At 41.5% G+C, this 18867-nt stretch overlaps 1 protein-coding gene across 1 annotated transcript in view; it reads left to right on the top strand.

Annotated features, from left to right (window-relative positions):
• Positions 1-17975, top strand: part of LOC139155504 (guanylate cyclase soluble subunit beta-1-like) — a 28781-nt gene extending 10806 nt beyond the window's left edge. The window contains exons 5-6 of the mRNA XM_070730656.1: positions 13096-13216; positions 15833-17975. Coding sequence (XP_070586757.1) covers positions 13096-13216; positions 15833-15856 — 145 coding nt within the window. The 3' untranslated portion in view covers positions 15857-17975. The remainder of the gene's footprint in view (positions 1-13095; positions 13217-15832) is intronic.
• The last annotated feature ends 892 nt before the right edge of the window (positions 17976-18867 follow it).

Below are 18867 nucleotides of genomic sequence, written 5' to 3'. Positions count from 1 at the left end.
ATGGCAGCAGTAGCTCCAGTTCCAGCTGGCAAAGAGGCTTCTTGTGCCGAAAAAGAGGTGGTGGCTGCAGGCTTGTGCCGAAAAAGAGGTGGTGGCTGCAGGCTTATTACAGGCCAAAAAAGAGACCTGAATTTCTGTCGCTTCCATCACCACCCTGTTCTTCTTGCTGTCCACACATGCACACTCCTTTGGCTGCCGGTGCGACTGCACCCCATTGCCAGAGCCGACTAGGAGTACGACCTGCAGCACTGAAGGGGTGTCATTGCAACAGAGCTGCAGCCAGACTGCAGTGTCCTTTTAAAATACTTTGATGCAGAGGGGAGGAGGACCATAAAGGGGCAGGCCACAGGAATGGCATTTTTTGCCAGTTCTGAGTGTGGGCTTGATGGAGGTCATGTGACTGAGTGGGCACAGCCAACTCTATGTCGCTCATAGCAAAATGTTGCCCCACCAAGCCACACCCACAGAACCAGTAGTAGAAAAATTTGAATCCTACCACTGGTCCAAACCCTTTTTGCAGAATACCTCTCTTAAGTCCTGGTATTCTTTGGGGATAGCAAGGCTGTCCTTCTATCATGTTTCTGCCCCAATTTCCCACCATGTAGAAGCTGCCTTCTGGACTCCAACTTGCTCTCAGGGAGGGCAACTCATTTTGAGTTTTAGTGTTTCCCATTTCCAGTTTACGTATGAATTTCATTTCTTTTGCTAAGTCAAACTAGAGTTGATTCCATTATAAATTCCACTATAAAGCTATAAAGTCTCTAGATGGGCCACATCCACATCTCTATGGGATTGATGACAAATGTTACTGGGGTTCCCCCTGCTATGGATCTGTCCAGTTGGCAAAATGCAGTGGGTACTTTCAGCTGCCTCGAGCGGATTCCTAATTTTTCAACCAGAGCTGGGTTAGCTAGGCACCTGGTGCAGCCTGAGTCTGGCTGGCACTGGAAACTCCCACACAGTATTTTCTAAAGCTATGCAGTCGGGATGCGAAGGGTGAGGAGGAAGGAAACGTCGAGGCTCTGGCAACAAGAGGCTTTTACTTGGATGGCCACTTCTGCTCTTGCTGGAGCCTAGGTGGCAACGCCCCTCAGCCACCTGATTGGCAGCAGACTGAACCAATCATGGCTCCTCCTCTGTGCAGAAAGGAGGCACTGAGAGAAGGGATGGGAGGATAGAAGGGACTTTCGAAAGTAAAGTAAAGTGGATTAAAACGTGATCTTTCTCTGGGGGGAGCTGCTTCAGGTGACTGTGGCTTTCTCTCCTGCTAAGAAATAGAAGTCCCTTCCAGCAAGCCAGCAACATATTTTGCAAGTAAAATAACTTACCCATTTAAATTTGATTCATTTCTAGTAACAGAAGAGGTAATTTTGTAATAAAATGTTACTTCCAATGGAAACATACTTAATTAACCCTGTGTAATTAAACTTTTTCTTCCAACTATACTTATCATCACCCCCAAGAGTATTGTTAATGTAAGTCCTGCTGACTTGTTTAAAACAATACAAAGTTTAGGATAATATTATAATAGTGTGAATTTTGGCATTAATCATTTTTCTACATACAGTGATCCCCCGGGTATCGCGATCCCGATCATTGCGAATGGGCTAAATCGCGATTTTTCAACCCGGAAGTAAAAACACCATCTACGCATGCGCGCCCTTTTTTTTATGGCCACGCATGCGTAGATGGCGCCGGGCAGATCAGCTGCTGGGCGGCTTTCCAGCTGAGTCCTGAAGCGAATTGGCTTCAGGACTCAGCTGGGAAGCCGTGCGGCTGTTTTAAAACGTCGCCACCGGCATGGGGGGCTCCCCCATGCCGGCGGCGACGTTTTAAAACAGCCGCGCGGCTTCCCAGCTGAGTCCTGAAGCCAATTCGCTTCAGGACTCGGGAAGTCGCGCGGCTGTTTTAAAACGTCGCCGCCGGCATGGGGGGCTCCCCCATGCCGGCGGCGACGTTTTAAAACAGCCGCACGGCTTCCCAGCTGAGTCCTGAAGCGAATTGGCTTCAGGACTCAGCTGGGAAGCGGCGCGAGCAAACGGCGGGGGCGGGGGCGGAAGGAAAAACACCATCTGCGCATGCACAGATGTTGTTTTTACTTCCGCAGCACTACTTCGCGAAAAACCGATCATTGCGAGGGGTCCTGGAACGGAACCCTCGCAATGATCGGGGGATCACTGTAATTAATATGAATATATTTAACTTTTTTTGAGAGTGTAGTTCCTCCTTATACAAGATAAATATCATCTAGTAGAAGAAAGATTTTACAATTAATGATTGAATAATCCCAAATTGTTATTTATTAATCTATTGAGATAGTAATGATTTTAACTTATGAAATATACCGTATTTTTCGCTCCATAAGACGCAGTTTTTTCCCTCCCAAAGTAGGTTGAAAAATCAGCCTCGTCTTATGGAGCGAAGATGCAGGCAGGGAGGGGGGGGAGGCTGCGAACTCGGAAGCGCCATCCCGTCGACTGGCTGGCTAGCTGCTGCCTGGCCCACCGTTCCCCATAAGCTGCGCGCACCCCCAAATACACCCGTGCGCGCCCTTTTCCACGGGCTCCCCACCCCCCTGCCAGCCCGCAGGGAGGTGGGCGGGGGCGGGGAGGTGTGGCAGTAGGGATAAAGGGAGCCACGGCCGTCCCTGCCTCCCCACGGTGCGCACCCTCCGGCCAAATGCGCCCCTGGCTTCTCCACCCTGCCCTATTGCCCGCCCGATCCGCCTCCTCTCCTCCGCCGCCTCCTCCTGCCTTGGGGCACAATCTGCCCCCTCTCCAATGTCGCTGCCTTCTGCCTTGGGGCGCGATCCGCCCCCTCTCCTCCTCCGCCGCCTTCTGCCTTGGGGCGCGATCCGCCCCCTCCGCCGCCTCCTGCCTTGGGCGAGCAATTCGGGAGTCCGGGACTGGGTGGCTTTGCGCCATGAAGAGAAAACGGCCGGAGCCGTTTCCTCTTCATGGCGCAAAGCCACACAGTCCCGGACTCCCGGATCGCTCGCTTCTCCGCAAAGCCATCGCTCGCTTCTCAGCAAAGCCATCTGCCCAGACAGAAAGAAAACAAGAGAGAGAAAGTGAGAAGAAGAGAGAGAAAGAGGGGGAAAGAGAGAGGGGGTGAGAGAAAGAGAGAGGGAGAGGGGGGAGAGATAGCAAGAGAGAGAGAGAGAGAAAGAGAGAGGGAAAGGGGGCTTCCCTTCACACGTATCAAACTCGAGTCTTACCCCGGTATTTCCCCACACTCCCCGTTTTTCTTTCCTTCCTTCCCTCCCTCCTTTCTTCTCCCTCTCTCCCTCTCTCTTCCTTTCTTTCTTCCTTTCTTTCCTTCCTTCCCTCCCTCCTTTCTTTTCTTTCTTTCTTTCTTTCTTTCTCTCTTTCTTTCTTTTTCTCTCTTGCTCTCTTGCTCTTTCATTCTTTTTTCTTTCTCTTGCTTTCTTTCTTTCTCTTGCTTTCTCTCCTTCCTTCCCTCCTTCCATTTCTTTCATTCCCCCTCTCTATTTTTATTTCTCTTTCATTTTCTTTCTTTCTCTCTTTCTTTCTTGCTTTCTTTCTTGCTCTTTTTCTTTCTCTCTTTTACCTTCCCTTCCTCTATTTTTTCTTTTCTTTCTCCTTCCTACCTTCTTCCCTCCCTCCCTCCCTCCAGTCCTTCCTCTCTTGCTCTCCCCTTTCATAAGTTTCCTTGCTTCCTTCCTCTGTTCCTGTCCCTTCCCCCTTTCTTTCTTTCCTTCCTTCCTTCCTTTCCTCCCTCCATTTCTTGCTTTCCTTTTCCTTCCTCCCTTCTTTCCTCCCTCACTCCCTTCTTTCACTCCTTCCTCTCTTCCTCTCCCCTTTTTGGCTCAAAATATTTTTTTTCTATTTTCCTCCTCTAAAATCTAGGTGCGTCTTATCAGCGGGTGCGTCTTATAGAGCGAAAAATACGGTATTTTAAATGGAAAATCTAAATATTTATCATATGGAAGTTTGATTTAAGTAATTATTTTGAAAATCAAACTTCCATATGATAAATATTTAGATTTTCCATTTAAAATACCGTATTTTTCGCTCTATAAGACGCACCTGCTGATAAGACGCACCTAGATTTTAGAGGAGGAAAATAGAAAAAAAATATTTTGAGCCAAAAAGGGGAGAGGAAGAGAGGAAGGAGTGAAAGAAGGGAGTGAGGGAGGAAAGAAGGGAGGAAGGAAAAGGAAAGCAAGAAATGGAGGGAGGAAAGGAAGGAAGGAAGGAAAGAAAGAAAGGGGGAAGGGACAGGAACAGAGGAAGGAAGCAAGGAAACTTATGAAAGGGGAGAGCAAGAGAGGAAGGACTGGAGGGAGGGAAGGAGGGAAGAAGGTAGGAAGGAGAAAGAAAAGAAAAAATAGAGGAAGGGAAGGTAAAAGAGAGAAAGAAAAAGAGCAAGAAAGAAAGCAAGAAAGAAAGAGAGAAAGAAAGAAAATGAAAGAGAAATAAAAATAGAGAGGGGGAATGAAAGAAATGGAAGGAGGGAAGGAAGGAGAGAAAGCAAGAGAAAGAAAGAAAGCAAGAGAAAGAAAAAAGAATGAAAGAGCAAGAGAGCAAGAGAGAAAAAGAAAGAAAGAGAGAAAGAAAGAAAGAAAGAAAGAAAAGAAAGGAGGGAGGGAAGGAAGGAAAGAAAGGAAGAAAGAAAGGTTTTTGGATATGATAAAAGAAGGGATAAAACAAAGATACTGAGGAAAAGATTTAGAAAGGGGAGGAAGTAGTAGGCCCACAAATGGAAAGATGCAAGAAATAAAAACCATTTTGGAACGAAAAGTTACATCATCATCATCATCATCATAACAACAACAACAACAACAACAATAATAATAACAACAACAACAGAGTTGGAAGGTACCTTGGAGGTCTTCTAGTCCAACCCCCTGCTTAGGTAGGAAACCCTACACTACTACAGACAAATGGGTATCCAACATCTGCTTATAAACTTCCAGTGTTAGAAACATAGAAGACCTCATGGTCCATCTAGTCTGCCTTTATACTGTTGGAGTGTTGAAGCATTCACAACTTCTGGTGGCAGGCTGTTCCGCGGATTCATTGTTCTAACTGTCAGGAATTTTCTCCTTAGTTCTAAGTTGCTTCTCTCCTTGTTTAGTTTCCACCCATTGCTTCTTATTCCACCCTCAGATGCTTTGGAGAATAGGTTGACACCTTCTTCTTTATGGCAACCCCTAAGATATTGGAAGACTGGTCCTTCTTTTCATTAAACTAGCTATGCCCAGTTCTTCATATGTTTTAGTCTCCAGATCCCTAATCATCTTTGTCGCTGTTCTCTGCACCTTTTCTAGAATCTCAAAATCCTTTCTGCATCGTGGCAACCAAAACTGAATGCAGTATTCCAAGTGTGGCCTTACACTTGGAATATTGCATAGTATCATAGTGAGATGCCACAGATTTCACTTCTAGGCTCAAAACAGTAGGAAACTTTTTCTTCCTATCATCTATGGTTGGAAAATGATGGAAACTATCACAAAAAATATATTGAAATACTGACTTTTGTAATATATTTATTTATTTATTTATTAGATTTGTATGCCGCCCTTCTCCATAAACTCAAAAACTATTGGGCTTAGTCAGATTTACTGATATTGCTTTTGGGCAGTAAAGCTAGTTTCCTGAACAAATTTGTAGATAAGCTGTCTCAGACAGTTCTCTTAAAACAGAGCTCTTATAAAATTGAACATTAAGTAAGATATGCTATTTTACATTTTCAAACTTTGAACTGGAGGAATCAGCAAATATATGATACTTTAGTGTCCAGACCAATATTAAACAAGATATTTAGTATATTCCACTGCTAGTTGGCATTTATAAACAAAGAAACATGCAAACTATTGTAGCCTTCCATTAAAATGAAGCCTTCTGTGAACATAATATACTATTTGGGAGCAAATATATCTTTTAAATCTATTATTTCCACTCATAAATTAGTTTGGTTAACAAATAAGATATAAACAAGTTTAACATGGTTTCTTGCCTTGCACATTGGCTGAACTAAGTTTGCCTATTTGTAGTCTTTTGTTCTTTAAATTATTGATCATGCTAATTTCAGTTGGAATCTTTGTATGCTAGTTGTTGAATCCTCCTCTGTAAATAGTTGTAACCAGGGAAATTATGTAAATAGGAGGTCGCGCCCGATTGGTTGAGGCGCTGACAGCTCGGTTTAGGCGGGAACCAAAACTGTATAAAAGGAGAGCTTTCTCCCTGTAACAGCTGAGACGCGTTCCAGCTGATTGTCACTTACGAAAGAGCTGAATAAAGAAACCGTCTCGTTTACTCGCTGTCTCGAGTCACTTCACCTGGCGACGACAGAAGAAGAGCCTTCGCTTGCCGCTATGGATTCCCTGCCTGTCGGGAGAGCTCCGGAGTTCTTCGACCCGGAGAAATCTACATGGGACGCCTACCTCGCAAAATTTGAAATATTCCTCGAGGCTGCTGGAATGAGAGAAGCCGACAACGATCGGAAAAGAGCGATCTTCTTAAACTTCTGCGGCTCGGAGATGTTCGATCTCGCCCAGACATTGACAGACCCGGTACCTGCCAACTCCATCGCCTGGGACTCATTGAAGACCAAGCTGTCTGCACATTTCAAACCCACGAAGCCGGCGATCGTCTTCAGACACCAGTTCTCGCGAATGGGGCAACTAGAGTCAGAAAGCATCAATTAATATGCTACACACCTACGAACGGTACTGTCAAAATGCCGTTTTGACAACCCGGAAGCACGCCTAATAGATGCCCTCATCTTCGGGATGAGAAATTCTACCGTCAGAAACAAGCTCCTCACCGAAGAGGAACCTTCACTGCAAACAGTCATCAAGCTCACCCAGACTGCTGAAGTCACCGAAGCCGCAGCAAAAGAGCTAAAACAAAACGACAAGAAGTCGTTGCTCACATAAATTCGCCTACTCGCCGCGCAGAGTCTCCAAGCAACTTGGGTCCATCTACACCCTCCGAAGACGACTGTTTCTTACTCCAGCAAGACCACTCACGCTCCCTGAGGCAACCTCGCTCAACATTTACATGCTCGGGCTGCCGGGGGAACCATCCGCGCCAACGCTGCCCTTTTCGGGATGCCAATTGCCACCGTTGTGGCCGCCATGGCCACATCGCCGAAGCCTGCAGAGCCCCCATGCCGGAAGAAACGTTCTCCACACAACGGCCGCCAAGATTTCAAAACCAGCAGCCCCAACAGCGCGACAACAGAGGATTTCGGTCTTTCGGCCGGAAAAATCACTCCAACTTTAACCACGACTGCTCAAGAGGTAACCGGCACATTTCTATCAATAACACGGTAACGGCTAACAAAGCCAAAATAACTATTTCTTTACTGCTAAATTCGCACCCGTGCCAGATGGAACTGGACACTGGTTCTCGGTATAGTATAATGCCTTGGGAAAAGGTCAAACTGTATATGCCACATATTGTCAAAACTGATTTAATAGCTACAAATTTAATTATTAAGGATTTTCAAGGTGGGTCAATTCCAGTAATGGGAAAACTAAATGTACCAATTGTTTTTAAACATGTTAAAATTGATCTTCCATTAATAGTGGTATCGGGACCTAGACACTCCCTTTTGGGTTTAGAGTGGATGGCTCCCCTAGGGATAGAAATCTCTGGCATTTGCAAAATAACCAACAACTTTATCCCAGATTTCTTAAAGGAATTTCCAGAGGTTTTGAGCTCAACTTTGGGGTCCTATAAAGGCCCACCAATCTCATTTTCTCTTGACCCTAAGGTGCCCCCTGTCCACCTCAAACCAAGGAGAGTTCCCCTGCCATTGCTTCCTAAATTGGATATTCAATTAGATAAACTTATCCATCAGGGCATTCTGGTCCCAGTGGACCAAGCTCCTTGGGAAACACCCATAGTCACTCCGCTCAAGCCAGATGGCTCCTTACGAGTCTGCGCCGACTATAAATCCACCCTAAATAAAGCGTTGCAACATCATCCATACCCCATACCAGTCGTACAACAGCTACTTCACTCCCTGGGGGAAGGGAAAGTGTTCGCAAAGATCGACCTGGCCCAGGCTTACCAGCAACTGCCTGTCGATGAACCTACCTCACTAGCACAAACCATCGTTACCCATAGAGGGGCTTTCAGATGCACCCGGTTACAATTTGGCGTAAGTGTAGCCCCGGGAATTTTCCAAAGTCTAATGGAGAGATTATTGACAGGAATTGGGGGAACAATACCCTACTTTGATGACATTTTAATTTCAGGGGAGGATCAGACCCAGTTAAACCTAAGGATAAGGGAGGTGTTAACTAGGCTCCGGGACAAAGGACTCAGGATTAAATCAGAGAAATGCGTGTGGGGAACAAGTAGTGTCGAGTTTTTGGGATATAGAATAGATGGCAAAGGCATCCATCCCACTATTGAAAAGGTCAAGGCAATCCAGGAAGCCCCCGAGCCCAAGAGCAAGGCAGAGTTGCAGGCGTTTTTAGGCCTTCTAAATTTTTACTCTGTTTTTTTGAGGCAGAAGGCCACAGCAGCAGAACCTCTACACCGGCTGCTTCAGAAAGGAGTTCCTTGGACATGGGGGAGAATTGAAAGTGAAGCTTTCTCACGAATAAAGAATCTGTTAACTTCCAACAGCGTAGTGGTACAGTATAGTACATTGCTTCCCCTACGTCTTATGTGTGATGCTTCCCCCTATGGGGTGGGTAGTGTCCTGGCTCATGTGCTGCCTAACAACACTGAGGCCCCTATAGCATTCTTTTCAAGAACCATGTCCAGCACAGAAAGAAACTATAGTCAGCTGGACAAAGAGGCTTTAGCATTAGTGGCTGGAGTTAAAAAGTTCCACAATTACCTTTTTGGGAGGGAGTTTGAGTTGGTTACCGATCACAAACCCTTGTTAGGTCTTCTTGCCCCAGACAAACCAACTCCGCCCTTTATGTCACCAAGGTTAATTAGGTGGGCTATATTCTTATCAGGTTACCAATATAATTTAACGCATAGGGGAGGTACAACCATAAACCATGCGGATGGCCTTAGCAGATGCCCCATTCCAGAAATAGTAGAGGACCCTGCCCCTTCCGCTGATGTATTGCTTATAGAGTTAGATGATAACCCCCTGACAACTGCCAAGGAAGTGGCTGAACATACTAAACAAGATCCGATACTCAGAAAAGTAGTTAATTGTGTATTAAGAGGGTGGATTAATGAACCTGATGGAAAAGACCTGTCTGAATTTAAGAGTAAGAGATTTGAGCTATCTTATGTTAAAGGATGTCTATTATGGGGTGACAGGGTAATAATCCCTGACAGTCTGAAGACTAAAGTTTTGAGTATGTTGCATGTAGGACATCCAGGCATTGTGAGGATGAAGGGGTTAGCAAGGGGGCATTTCTGGTGGCCGGGACTGGATGCCGAAATTGAAGGGTGGGTGGCCAAGTGTGACCCCTGTCAAGAGTCAAGGCCAAAACCCCCCAAAACGACACCCATGGATTGGGAGCAACCCAAGGGGCCATGGTCCAGAATACACATTGATTTCGCAGGCCCCATTGGCTCACAGTATTTCTTAATTGTAGTAGATGCTTATTCTAAGTGGGTCGAAATAATTGTAATGCATAATATCACCACATGTGCAACTATAAAAGCTTTGCGCCATCTTTTTACCACCCATGGCTGTCCAGACATATTGGTATCTGATAATGGGCCTTAATTGACAGCCAGACAATTTGAACTATTTCTAGACCAGTTAGGGGTCAGACACGCCCTCATATCACCTTACTCGCCATGGGCGAACGGACTTGCAGAGAGGTACGTTCGTGTGGCCAAGGAAGCCTTACGTAGGGCTGGCCCTGGAGAGGTGCAAGCTCATTTAGATAAATTCCTATTGGCCCAGCATATAACTCCAAATGCATCAAGCCACAGAAGCCCTGCAGAAATCCTCAGGTGGAGGAAACTCAGGACACCCCTAGATAGGTTACACCCTATGTATTGTACAAATAATTTCATGTCAGAAAAAGCTGAATGACATATGTTGTTGGGGCAATGTATTTTTGCAAGAAACTTTGATGGAGGCCTGAATTGGCTAAGGGGAACCGTGGTGCAACAAAAAGCACCTAAAACTTATGTAATAAGGTTAAACGATGGGCGACTATGGACTAGGCACATCGATCATTTAAGGAGGTGCCCAGAAACTGAGTCTACTCAAAATGTTAAAACCGGTTGTTTTTCCCCGCGTGTAACCAACGCACTACCAACTGTAATAGATTTAAATTTGGACTCACCACAACGAAGCTGTTCAACCAGCACCGCAGGGCCACCTTCGTCAGCAGAGGTCGGTGATGTGCCAGCCAGCTCGACTCTGGGGGCCAGGGCTCAGCCTCGGCCCTTAGAAACCAGAGGAGGTACCGACGAACCGACCTCCTCTTCTGCCGACGGCGAAACCTCAACTGAACTGCGCAGGTCAGCAAGGACTATACAGAGACCGCGCCGATTGGAGGACTATATCACATGGCTTACTGACTAAACTGGGGTTTTTTTCTAGAGAGGGAGGGGTGTTGAATCCTCCTCTGTAAATAGTTGTAACCAGGGAAATTATGTAAATAGGAGGTTGCGCCTGATTGTTTGAGGCGCTGACAGCTCGGTTTAGGCGGGAACCAAAACTGTATAAAAGGAGAGCTTTCTCCCTGTAACAGCTGAGACGTGTTCCAGCTGATTGTCACTTACGAAAGAGCTGAATAAAGGAACCGTCTCGTTTACTCGCTGTCTCGAGTCACTTCACTAGTGATGTCAATAATTAGGCAACCAGAATAACAGAATAACATAGTGGGAAGGAACCTTATTCTGCGACACACCAAGCCCCAAATAATTACACAGCAAGTTGTCTTGCGTGACATCTGTGGAAAAAAATTGGGTGCTCAGACATGAAAATGTGCCACTTAAACACTATTCTTTTCTGTCCATACCGAAAAAAATTAGAGGGAACATTGCTGGCTGGGTCCATAAAGTGGCCTTCAACCCTGAGGCTTGGAAAAGTATCTCTATGCAGAAAATCACTGGTGTGACCTTACCAGGGAATCATTGTTGGTGTTGGTGTCAGTTAGCCCCTGGTCATCGGTTGGTGGAGTCAGAGTTAAATCTTGCTTTGGTGTTGGGATGAACTCGATAATCTTCATTCCATTCAATGCCATTTTCCTCATTGACTGTGAGGTATTTCTGGGACACCTAGGGAGGGATTCTTGGCTTTGGTGACCAGTCTTGCACTTTGCTGCTCTTTGCGGTCAGCTAGGAGGTCTTCGTCATAAAATTATTGAAGTTTCTCAACTCCAATGCATTTGCATTGCCAAAGATCAGCATCCAGCAGGCTGTGGCCTCTTCCAATGCCAGGGTGACACTTCTCACTTTGGCATCTTCGGTAGGGATCTCCTTCCCATATTTGTGCATGTATATTAGAACGTGGGTCAGAAAGAATCCCAACTGCTGGGGATCTCCATCAAATTTCATGTCAAGGGGTGGGATTTTTCTGCACTTTGTTCTCACCTGGCCACTTCCCACCAGGGCAGTAGCCCTGGCGGCTCCGTTATGTGCCCCACCTGCAATGATCGAGGCAGTGGCTGGAGTACTGAAACTCTACTGTGGTGTCTAGCGCTGACACTCAGTCATCTTCTTGGATTTGCCGGGGCTTGCTAATAGCAGCCTTGGCATCTGTCTCGCGTGTCGTCACAGTTTGGAAAGCCTTCATGAACTACATAGCTTGCCTCGCAAACACATGAGGCACATGCCAGGGCTGTTACCAGAAAAACCAAGAAGAGGAAGATGGGGAACAAGCGTCAGCCAAGAGGTTTTAGGAGATAGCACAACATGAAATTGAAGTGGCAGGTCCTTACATTAGGCGGAATCTGAAAAGTAGCAATTCTTTTATTTTGCCAAGCCCAAGCCCCTCGTGACCAGTCTACAGGCAACCAACGTGATGCCACAATGTTTTTATGGGAACTCCAAGGTATTAACTAGGCAGATAACAGTTTACCTTCAGGCTGGGATAGAGTTTGCTCCATTTCCAAAGACAATCCCCCTCCCTAATTCCCAAGCAGCTACAGCAAAAGCATGTGAAAAATGTCAGCAAGCCTCCTCCCCTCCCCCTTTCAACAGAATGGCAGGACCCAGTTTGGACCTGACATGGACATTCAGAATATCTGCTGCAATATGTTTATTATCTTTAAAGGTCCTTCAAATAGTCTGCAGTCAGCAGACAAAAGAACAAAGTGCTAGTGCATACTTTAAATCTCAAGCCATCATCAACGTTATTGGTGGCTATTGTGTGTCCTCCCCAAAAAAGTTCTTTGCAGTTTGTTTTGATTTGATTGATTTTTTAAAAAAAAAAATTGACTTGAATGTCCTACATTCATCATTGGACTATAGGCATTCTGTTGTGCCTTTTTGCTTACAGAGACCGCTAAAGATGCAAGAATAAGCTATGTTTGTCAGTCTGCTTTGTTTAGGTGTATGTATTCATTTTGATTATGCATTTATGCTCTGTTGATTCAGTCCATGATATATTTTGCTGCAAAACTTGATGATTTGAACTTGTTGATTTGGTACATTTGATGCAGTTATGAAAAAGCAGTTGAACTGCTGATCAAGGTTATGTGTGTGACTTTTAATCACCCTTTTGCTGTTTATGCTTCTGAGCATGTGAATGTGATTTAATATTTTATAGCAAGTGGTCATGTTCTTGGAGGAAACGATTAACTGAAAGGCTGTGCCTTCAGAATCAAATCTATGTTCCCTCATGTTCTTTTCATTTAGAAATCCTACAGCCGCCAGACAAATGGTTGCTCCAAATAAGGCTATGGCTGAGGTTACCAGATCTAAACTGTACTAATCCAGATGACAGCCAACAATAAAACTTTTCTTCAACTCTCTGCTCCCTTCTGTGGTCATCCAGATTTTAGCAGCCCAAGAGACTGAATTGCTGTTTCTTATGGATTAAACATCCAGCACTGTTCCATATTTCTTTATATTGAATCACAACCAGCCTGAATAGTGTTAATAAATCTTCCAAAATTCAATGTTCTACACTTTATATTTCATTCATGCTCCTATTTAATTGTAATCTGTTTAATTTCAGATGTCTGATGACTCCAGAAAATTCAGATCCACAGTTTCATCTAGAACACAGAGGACCTGTTTCCATGAAGGGTAAAAAAGAACCAATGCAAGTTTGGTTCTTGTCCAGGAAGGGCACAGAGGTATGACTAACCAAAACATTTTATCAAAATAAAAACAAAACAAAAGTGATGTGAGGACTAAATATTGTATGAGTAATCAAAACATGTTCATCAAAATAAAAACAACCCCAAAAAATGATGCAAGGACTATATATGAATTTTACATCAGGCTTTCTAATTGCAAAACTGAATATCCTCTTGAAGAAATGAGCCATTTAGAAATATTGCTATGTTAATATATTTGTTATGGTGACAGCCAATTACTATCTATTATATATTACCAGACTTTATGTACTTGTATTTCAAGAAATCTTTGAGAAAATGGCAAATTATTAAACATTAATATTTTCCCCTCCTGCACTAGAATTTGTATTTATTTAAAGTCTAGTCCTAGTGATATTAGAGTTTACTGTTTTTCACATAATAGTCAAAAGCTCTTTTTACATAGTTTAAACTTTAGAATTATTTTCAAAAATGGTTACAGTTTTTCATATATTTGCACATAGATTGAGGCCCAATATTTGACAAAGCCACAGAGCAGAAAGCAGTTAATACTACATTATTTTCAAAGATTAAAATGTGTGTGAAATAAAGGTGTGATAGAATTTATAAATAATCTAAAATGTTACTTGTCTGGATTTTTTTATTAAGAGCATTTAAAGTTTTGCCTATAGAAATAGTATTTATCTTAATATGTACTTAATTAATTAAGGATATAGTAGATTCATTTACACAGCTCAGCTAAAACCACTGCTGTTAAATCTTTTGATTGGAAAATTTCAAGTGTTTTGTATTCTGATACACAAGAAATCTGAAATTGTAGAATGCTGGATTCTTTCTAATGCAGTATGTACCATATATTCTATAGATATTTTATATTTTATAATATATATATGTTTAAAATTCCATACATGTGCTTATAAGATGATGTAACATCTCTCTCTCTTCTTCTCCATATATCTCCATCTCCCTTTGAAACCTCTTTACTACCAAGCAGGCAACTGTTAATTTATGTCTTTCACCTTGGGGAAAGAAACCATTTTTTTCTGAACATATTTTATATACTTTTTTATTGCTTAATAGCTGCAACAAATGACAGAAAGGATGGATTCTATGCTTATTTTAATTTCTTTGATTTTTAAAGTTACTTAATTTTAATTGCTGATGTTCTTCAAGTTTCCATGGCTTGGAGGTTTTTTTCCTTTTAAAGCCAATCATAGATACTATAAATAACGTGAGATTCAGAACATAAAATAGCAAATTTGAAGTGGCATTCTTTTTTTAATAATCTATATGTTGAAAATAAAAAAGGGCACCCTTTTTTAAAGTGAAGCTTAAAAATATTTAAAAACCAACATAAACTAACAATCAAGAAAAAAGAGTAAGAGAAAGAAGAAAATAGGGATGGAAATGCAAAAAGATATAAAGAAAAAGAAAGGAAAACAAAGATATATTCAAGGAATGACTTCCAACTTCTGCCAAGGATATGAGGAACATTTACATTCAATCCTTAGTAATCTATTTTCATTGCCATATTAAACTGTTATCATATATAATGACTGCAAAATAGCATCATTCTTGGAAGTAGTAAATAATAAATATCCAGCTAAGAGATGAATAAACAAGATTAGCCTACCCTTCATTAAAATAAATAGACTATAATGCTTTGATGTATTATTGAGGAGAAAGAATTAACTCATGTATTAATATATTTTTTCGAACTGTAAGACGTACCTAACTTTTGGGGAGGAAAACAAGAAAAAAAATCTGCCTCCAGCAATTTTCCTCCTTGTAGCAAACAGCCTGGTCAGCTTCAGCAGCTGATTGGTGTTTGGATCTGTCTCCCAGAATACTACCTATAAACTGTTCCGGGCTGTGGGAACTCCCCATTGCCAGTGTCTCCTCTCATCATTGCTGCTGCCTATTGCTTCCTCTGTGTGCCTCATTTTCAACCTACACACATATCACAGTTTCAGCCTTTGCGCAGCCCATTTTCAGCCTCTGCGCATGCCATTTTTGGCCCGTTCTAGGCAGCAGGGATAATGGTGATGATTCCCACTGCCTGGAGCGGGCTGAAAATGGGATGTGTCGAGTCTGAAAATGGGGCTAAAATGGGACATGGAGGCATGCAGAGGCAGCGATAGGCAACAAGTGATGGTGGTAATGGGGGTGATTCCCGCAGTCTGGAACAGGTGATAGGCAGTATTCCAGGAGGCAGATCCAACTGTCAATCATCTGCTCATGCTAAATCAGACTGTGCTGAAGATGACCAGGCCGTTTGCTGTTTGCTGTTTGCTGCAAGAAGGCAAATTGCTGGGAGGCAGAAGTCAAAGGATGGGGTCTGGCAGGTGGGCGAGACTTTGGCAACATTTACTGTATAAGATGCACACACTGTATTTCCACCCACTTTTTGGGTGGTGCGTTTTATACCCCTCCAAAATACTAAAAAATACTTTAACTTTTGAGACATTATATAGTAGATGGAAGAAAAATATCAATAATTTTTTGAGGGAGGAGATAATATTACAAACTATTTAATTTCTGTAGTTCACCAATTAAAGTATATTTCTGACATGCCAGATATTATTATTAGGTTGCAGTACCTTACTTTTTAAACTTTTTTTGCATGCCTCCAAGGAAGTAACACATGATGCTAACTGAGAAATTCTGTGAAATTCTGGAGAAGAACAGAGTGAACCTTGTCCTGCCATTTATCTAGTCTGGTAGTATCAGATATGAGTTCAATTTTATGTCCAATTCCATAATAAGCAGTAATGCCTACATCAAGTTTCCTGCTTTTCCTGCTTTTGTTCAGTTTACATTTGATATTATAGTATTTATGCTGTATGTGTGTTTCAATATACAGTACTTTGACTTCCTTCCCTTGTTATGAACATAAATAATCCATGCAAATGCTTGCTAATCATAAAATATTTCACACACATCCTTTTCATCTCCATATTTAGTGACTAATCATCATTATCTTTATGCTTGTGTACTCAATATTGTTTCTACAAGAGAAATTGTGATACCAAGAATCACAAACCCAGAGAACTTATAAACATTGTTTGACAATTATCAATGTACTAATCCATCTGTTTATTTCAATCTGCTTTTACGATGTATTGCAGTAATTCTATTAGATAGTTTCTACATTGTTAGTCTTTTACTATGTATTTGGTGTTATTTGAGGCAACATATGCATTTTCTATATGGAAGAGAAATTAAGGTTGTTTAATGTAAGGTTTATAGAAATAAAAAGCATTTTCTACTCTTAAGATGATCATATTATTATGCATATGGTAATAAATTACCAGACGTTTTATGTATTTATGTGCATAAATATTGCAAATGCTTAAATTAGGAATAGAAAGACTTTCATAGGAAAAAACAGATGCCCTAATTTATCATACTTAAGGCAAATGTTTTCATTCCTGCTCTGATTTGGAAGCATGTCTCATATCCATTCAATATGTACAAAAGGGCCATTATACAAACCAGAAAGCAGCAAATTGCATTAAAGCGTTGCTTTAACAACATCTAAGGAAAAATGTATGTTAAAGGAAATTACAGTATATGATTGTCGGTATGCTTTGATCTGTAAAAAATTTTAACTTGAAAACTTTCGGATTTTGAAAAAATTGGTCCTTTCTTATGTAGTCTTTCTAGAAGTCCTGGGGGGGAGGTTGGTTTTGTTTTCTTGAGGAGAGAATTTCACTTGTGTCAGAGCACAGAAAGTTATTGTGTTTGCATGATACAGGCTTCTAAACCTTCAGAGCATAGCATTTCATATGTACTGCAGTATTCTTATTTTTCCAAGCTTATTATGGCAAGAACAGAAAAAATATAATTTTGTTTCAAGTTGCATCTGGATGGAATAAGCAAATTAAAGATGATGCAGTTCTACAAAATCTTTTCTACTGTTTATAAGTAAAACATTTCACATGTGAATAAGTAGTGAAATCTTTCAAATTATCTTCATTTTTGCTTTAAAATAATAAAATTATATGTGGGTGAATCAGATTCATTATGTGTTCATATGGAAACAATGCTCATGTAAACAGCATTTATATTTCTATGAAGTACTGATTATTTATCCATATATCATGTCAAACTAATAAATGAAGTTTAGATATATTGTAGGGAATAATATATCAGTTTAAATTAATTTGATATTTAAATGTGCTAGGTATAAATGAATAAATCATGATGATAAGGTTAGGGGAAAGGTAGAGTGGAGTTGTTACTGTCATGCAGAAGATTCAAATCGTTTCCTAATTTTTGATTGTGAAACTTTGTGAAGTTGCATTCTAGCAATCAAGTTGGGACTTTTTTGTTACTGTACTAGCCTTCCTGCCTGAGGTGTGCAATTGCTTTCTGTGGCAAAGCTTGTAGTAGTGCAGTTTACTAGACTTGGGCAATCCCCCATGTGAAATCTGAAATGGCTCAAAAGTGACTCAAAGTTTCATGGCCATCATCCCAAGATGTACTGATGGTGCTGGAGCTGGCTTTTTTTGTGCTCAGAACACTGGTGTGGCTTTATGTTTAGGGACCCTGCCCTACAAAATAACATTCCTCCTGAGATGCATTTAGCCCTGACCCTGCTGTCCTTCAGGAAAATATAAAAAGCTTGACTTTTGCAGCCGGCCCTGGATCAAGGCAATTAATGAACTGCTTGAATGACTTGTATTTAAATATTGTGTATCCTCCAATTGCTGACATTGTTGTATTTGCTGACATTGTTGTTTGTTTTGTTTAAAGATGCTTTTAATCTATTGTACATTGGCTTGAGTCATTTCAGATAGCAGTATGTATGTACATGATTTTGTGTGTGCGCGTGTATGCATAATATATATACATACCATATATACATATATATATACACACAAATATATAAATGTCATGAATAAAATGTGTTAGTATTTAGCATGTGTATGTATGTATAGTGTGTGTGCGTGTGCGTGTGAAGTTTCCAAATAACATCCAAAATTAAAACTGAGTCCGAGTCAAAGTATTCCTCAAAGTTCCAATTTATTAGAGCCATGTTGGTACATTATTTGCCATGCTGGCAGAGTCCACCCATCTGTGTACGTGCAGAGAGAAAGGATGACATTTGCTTTCTAGAAAGAATGTGTTATGGCTACATACTAACAACCTCATACAATCCCCCCTCCCATTTTCCCACATTAGAAAATGTATAATGGAATAGTATAAAGTGTGGCAGGCCAATGATCCCAAATAAAATGGCTTTGGCCTGATATTATAGTTCCACACACACATTGATGCACATACACAGAGTGTGTGCACATACACACAGAATATATGCATAAATGTTGTATTAATGTGCACAAGGAAGGTTTTTGAAGTACGGATTTTCCCCATAGATTTTTTCCAATATATTATTTTTTCTCCTTTATGTTGGTGAAAAATTATATGTTAATTTTCTGAAAGAGTATAATAAATACACTTTATTCTTAATATTATATATAGAACATGCTTTATTTTAAAAAAAACCAAACTATATATTTAAGCAGAATATGCACTATTTCTATAGGTAGACCTGATAATTAAGCTGAATTTTCTAAACACATGAAATTAAGGATCAGTTATTTGAATTATAAGGATGGTATCTAACCTCGAACAGCATTCCTATACATATCATTTTGCAATAA

The sequence above is a fragment of the Erythrolamprus reginae genome, unplaced genomic scaffold, assembly GCF_031021105.1.
Source record: "Erythrolamprus reginae isolate rEryReg1 unplaced genomic scaffold, rEryReg1.hap1 H_24, whole genome shotgun sequence".
Taxonomy (NCBI): domain Eukaryota; kingdom Metazoa; phylum Chordata; class Lepidosauria; order Squamata; family Dipsadidae; genus Erythrolamprus; species Erythrolamprus reginae.
This window is presented reverse-complemented; position numbering and strand designations above follow the sequence as displayed.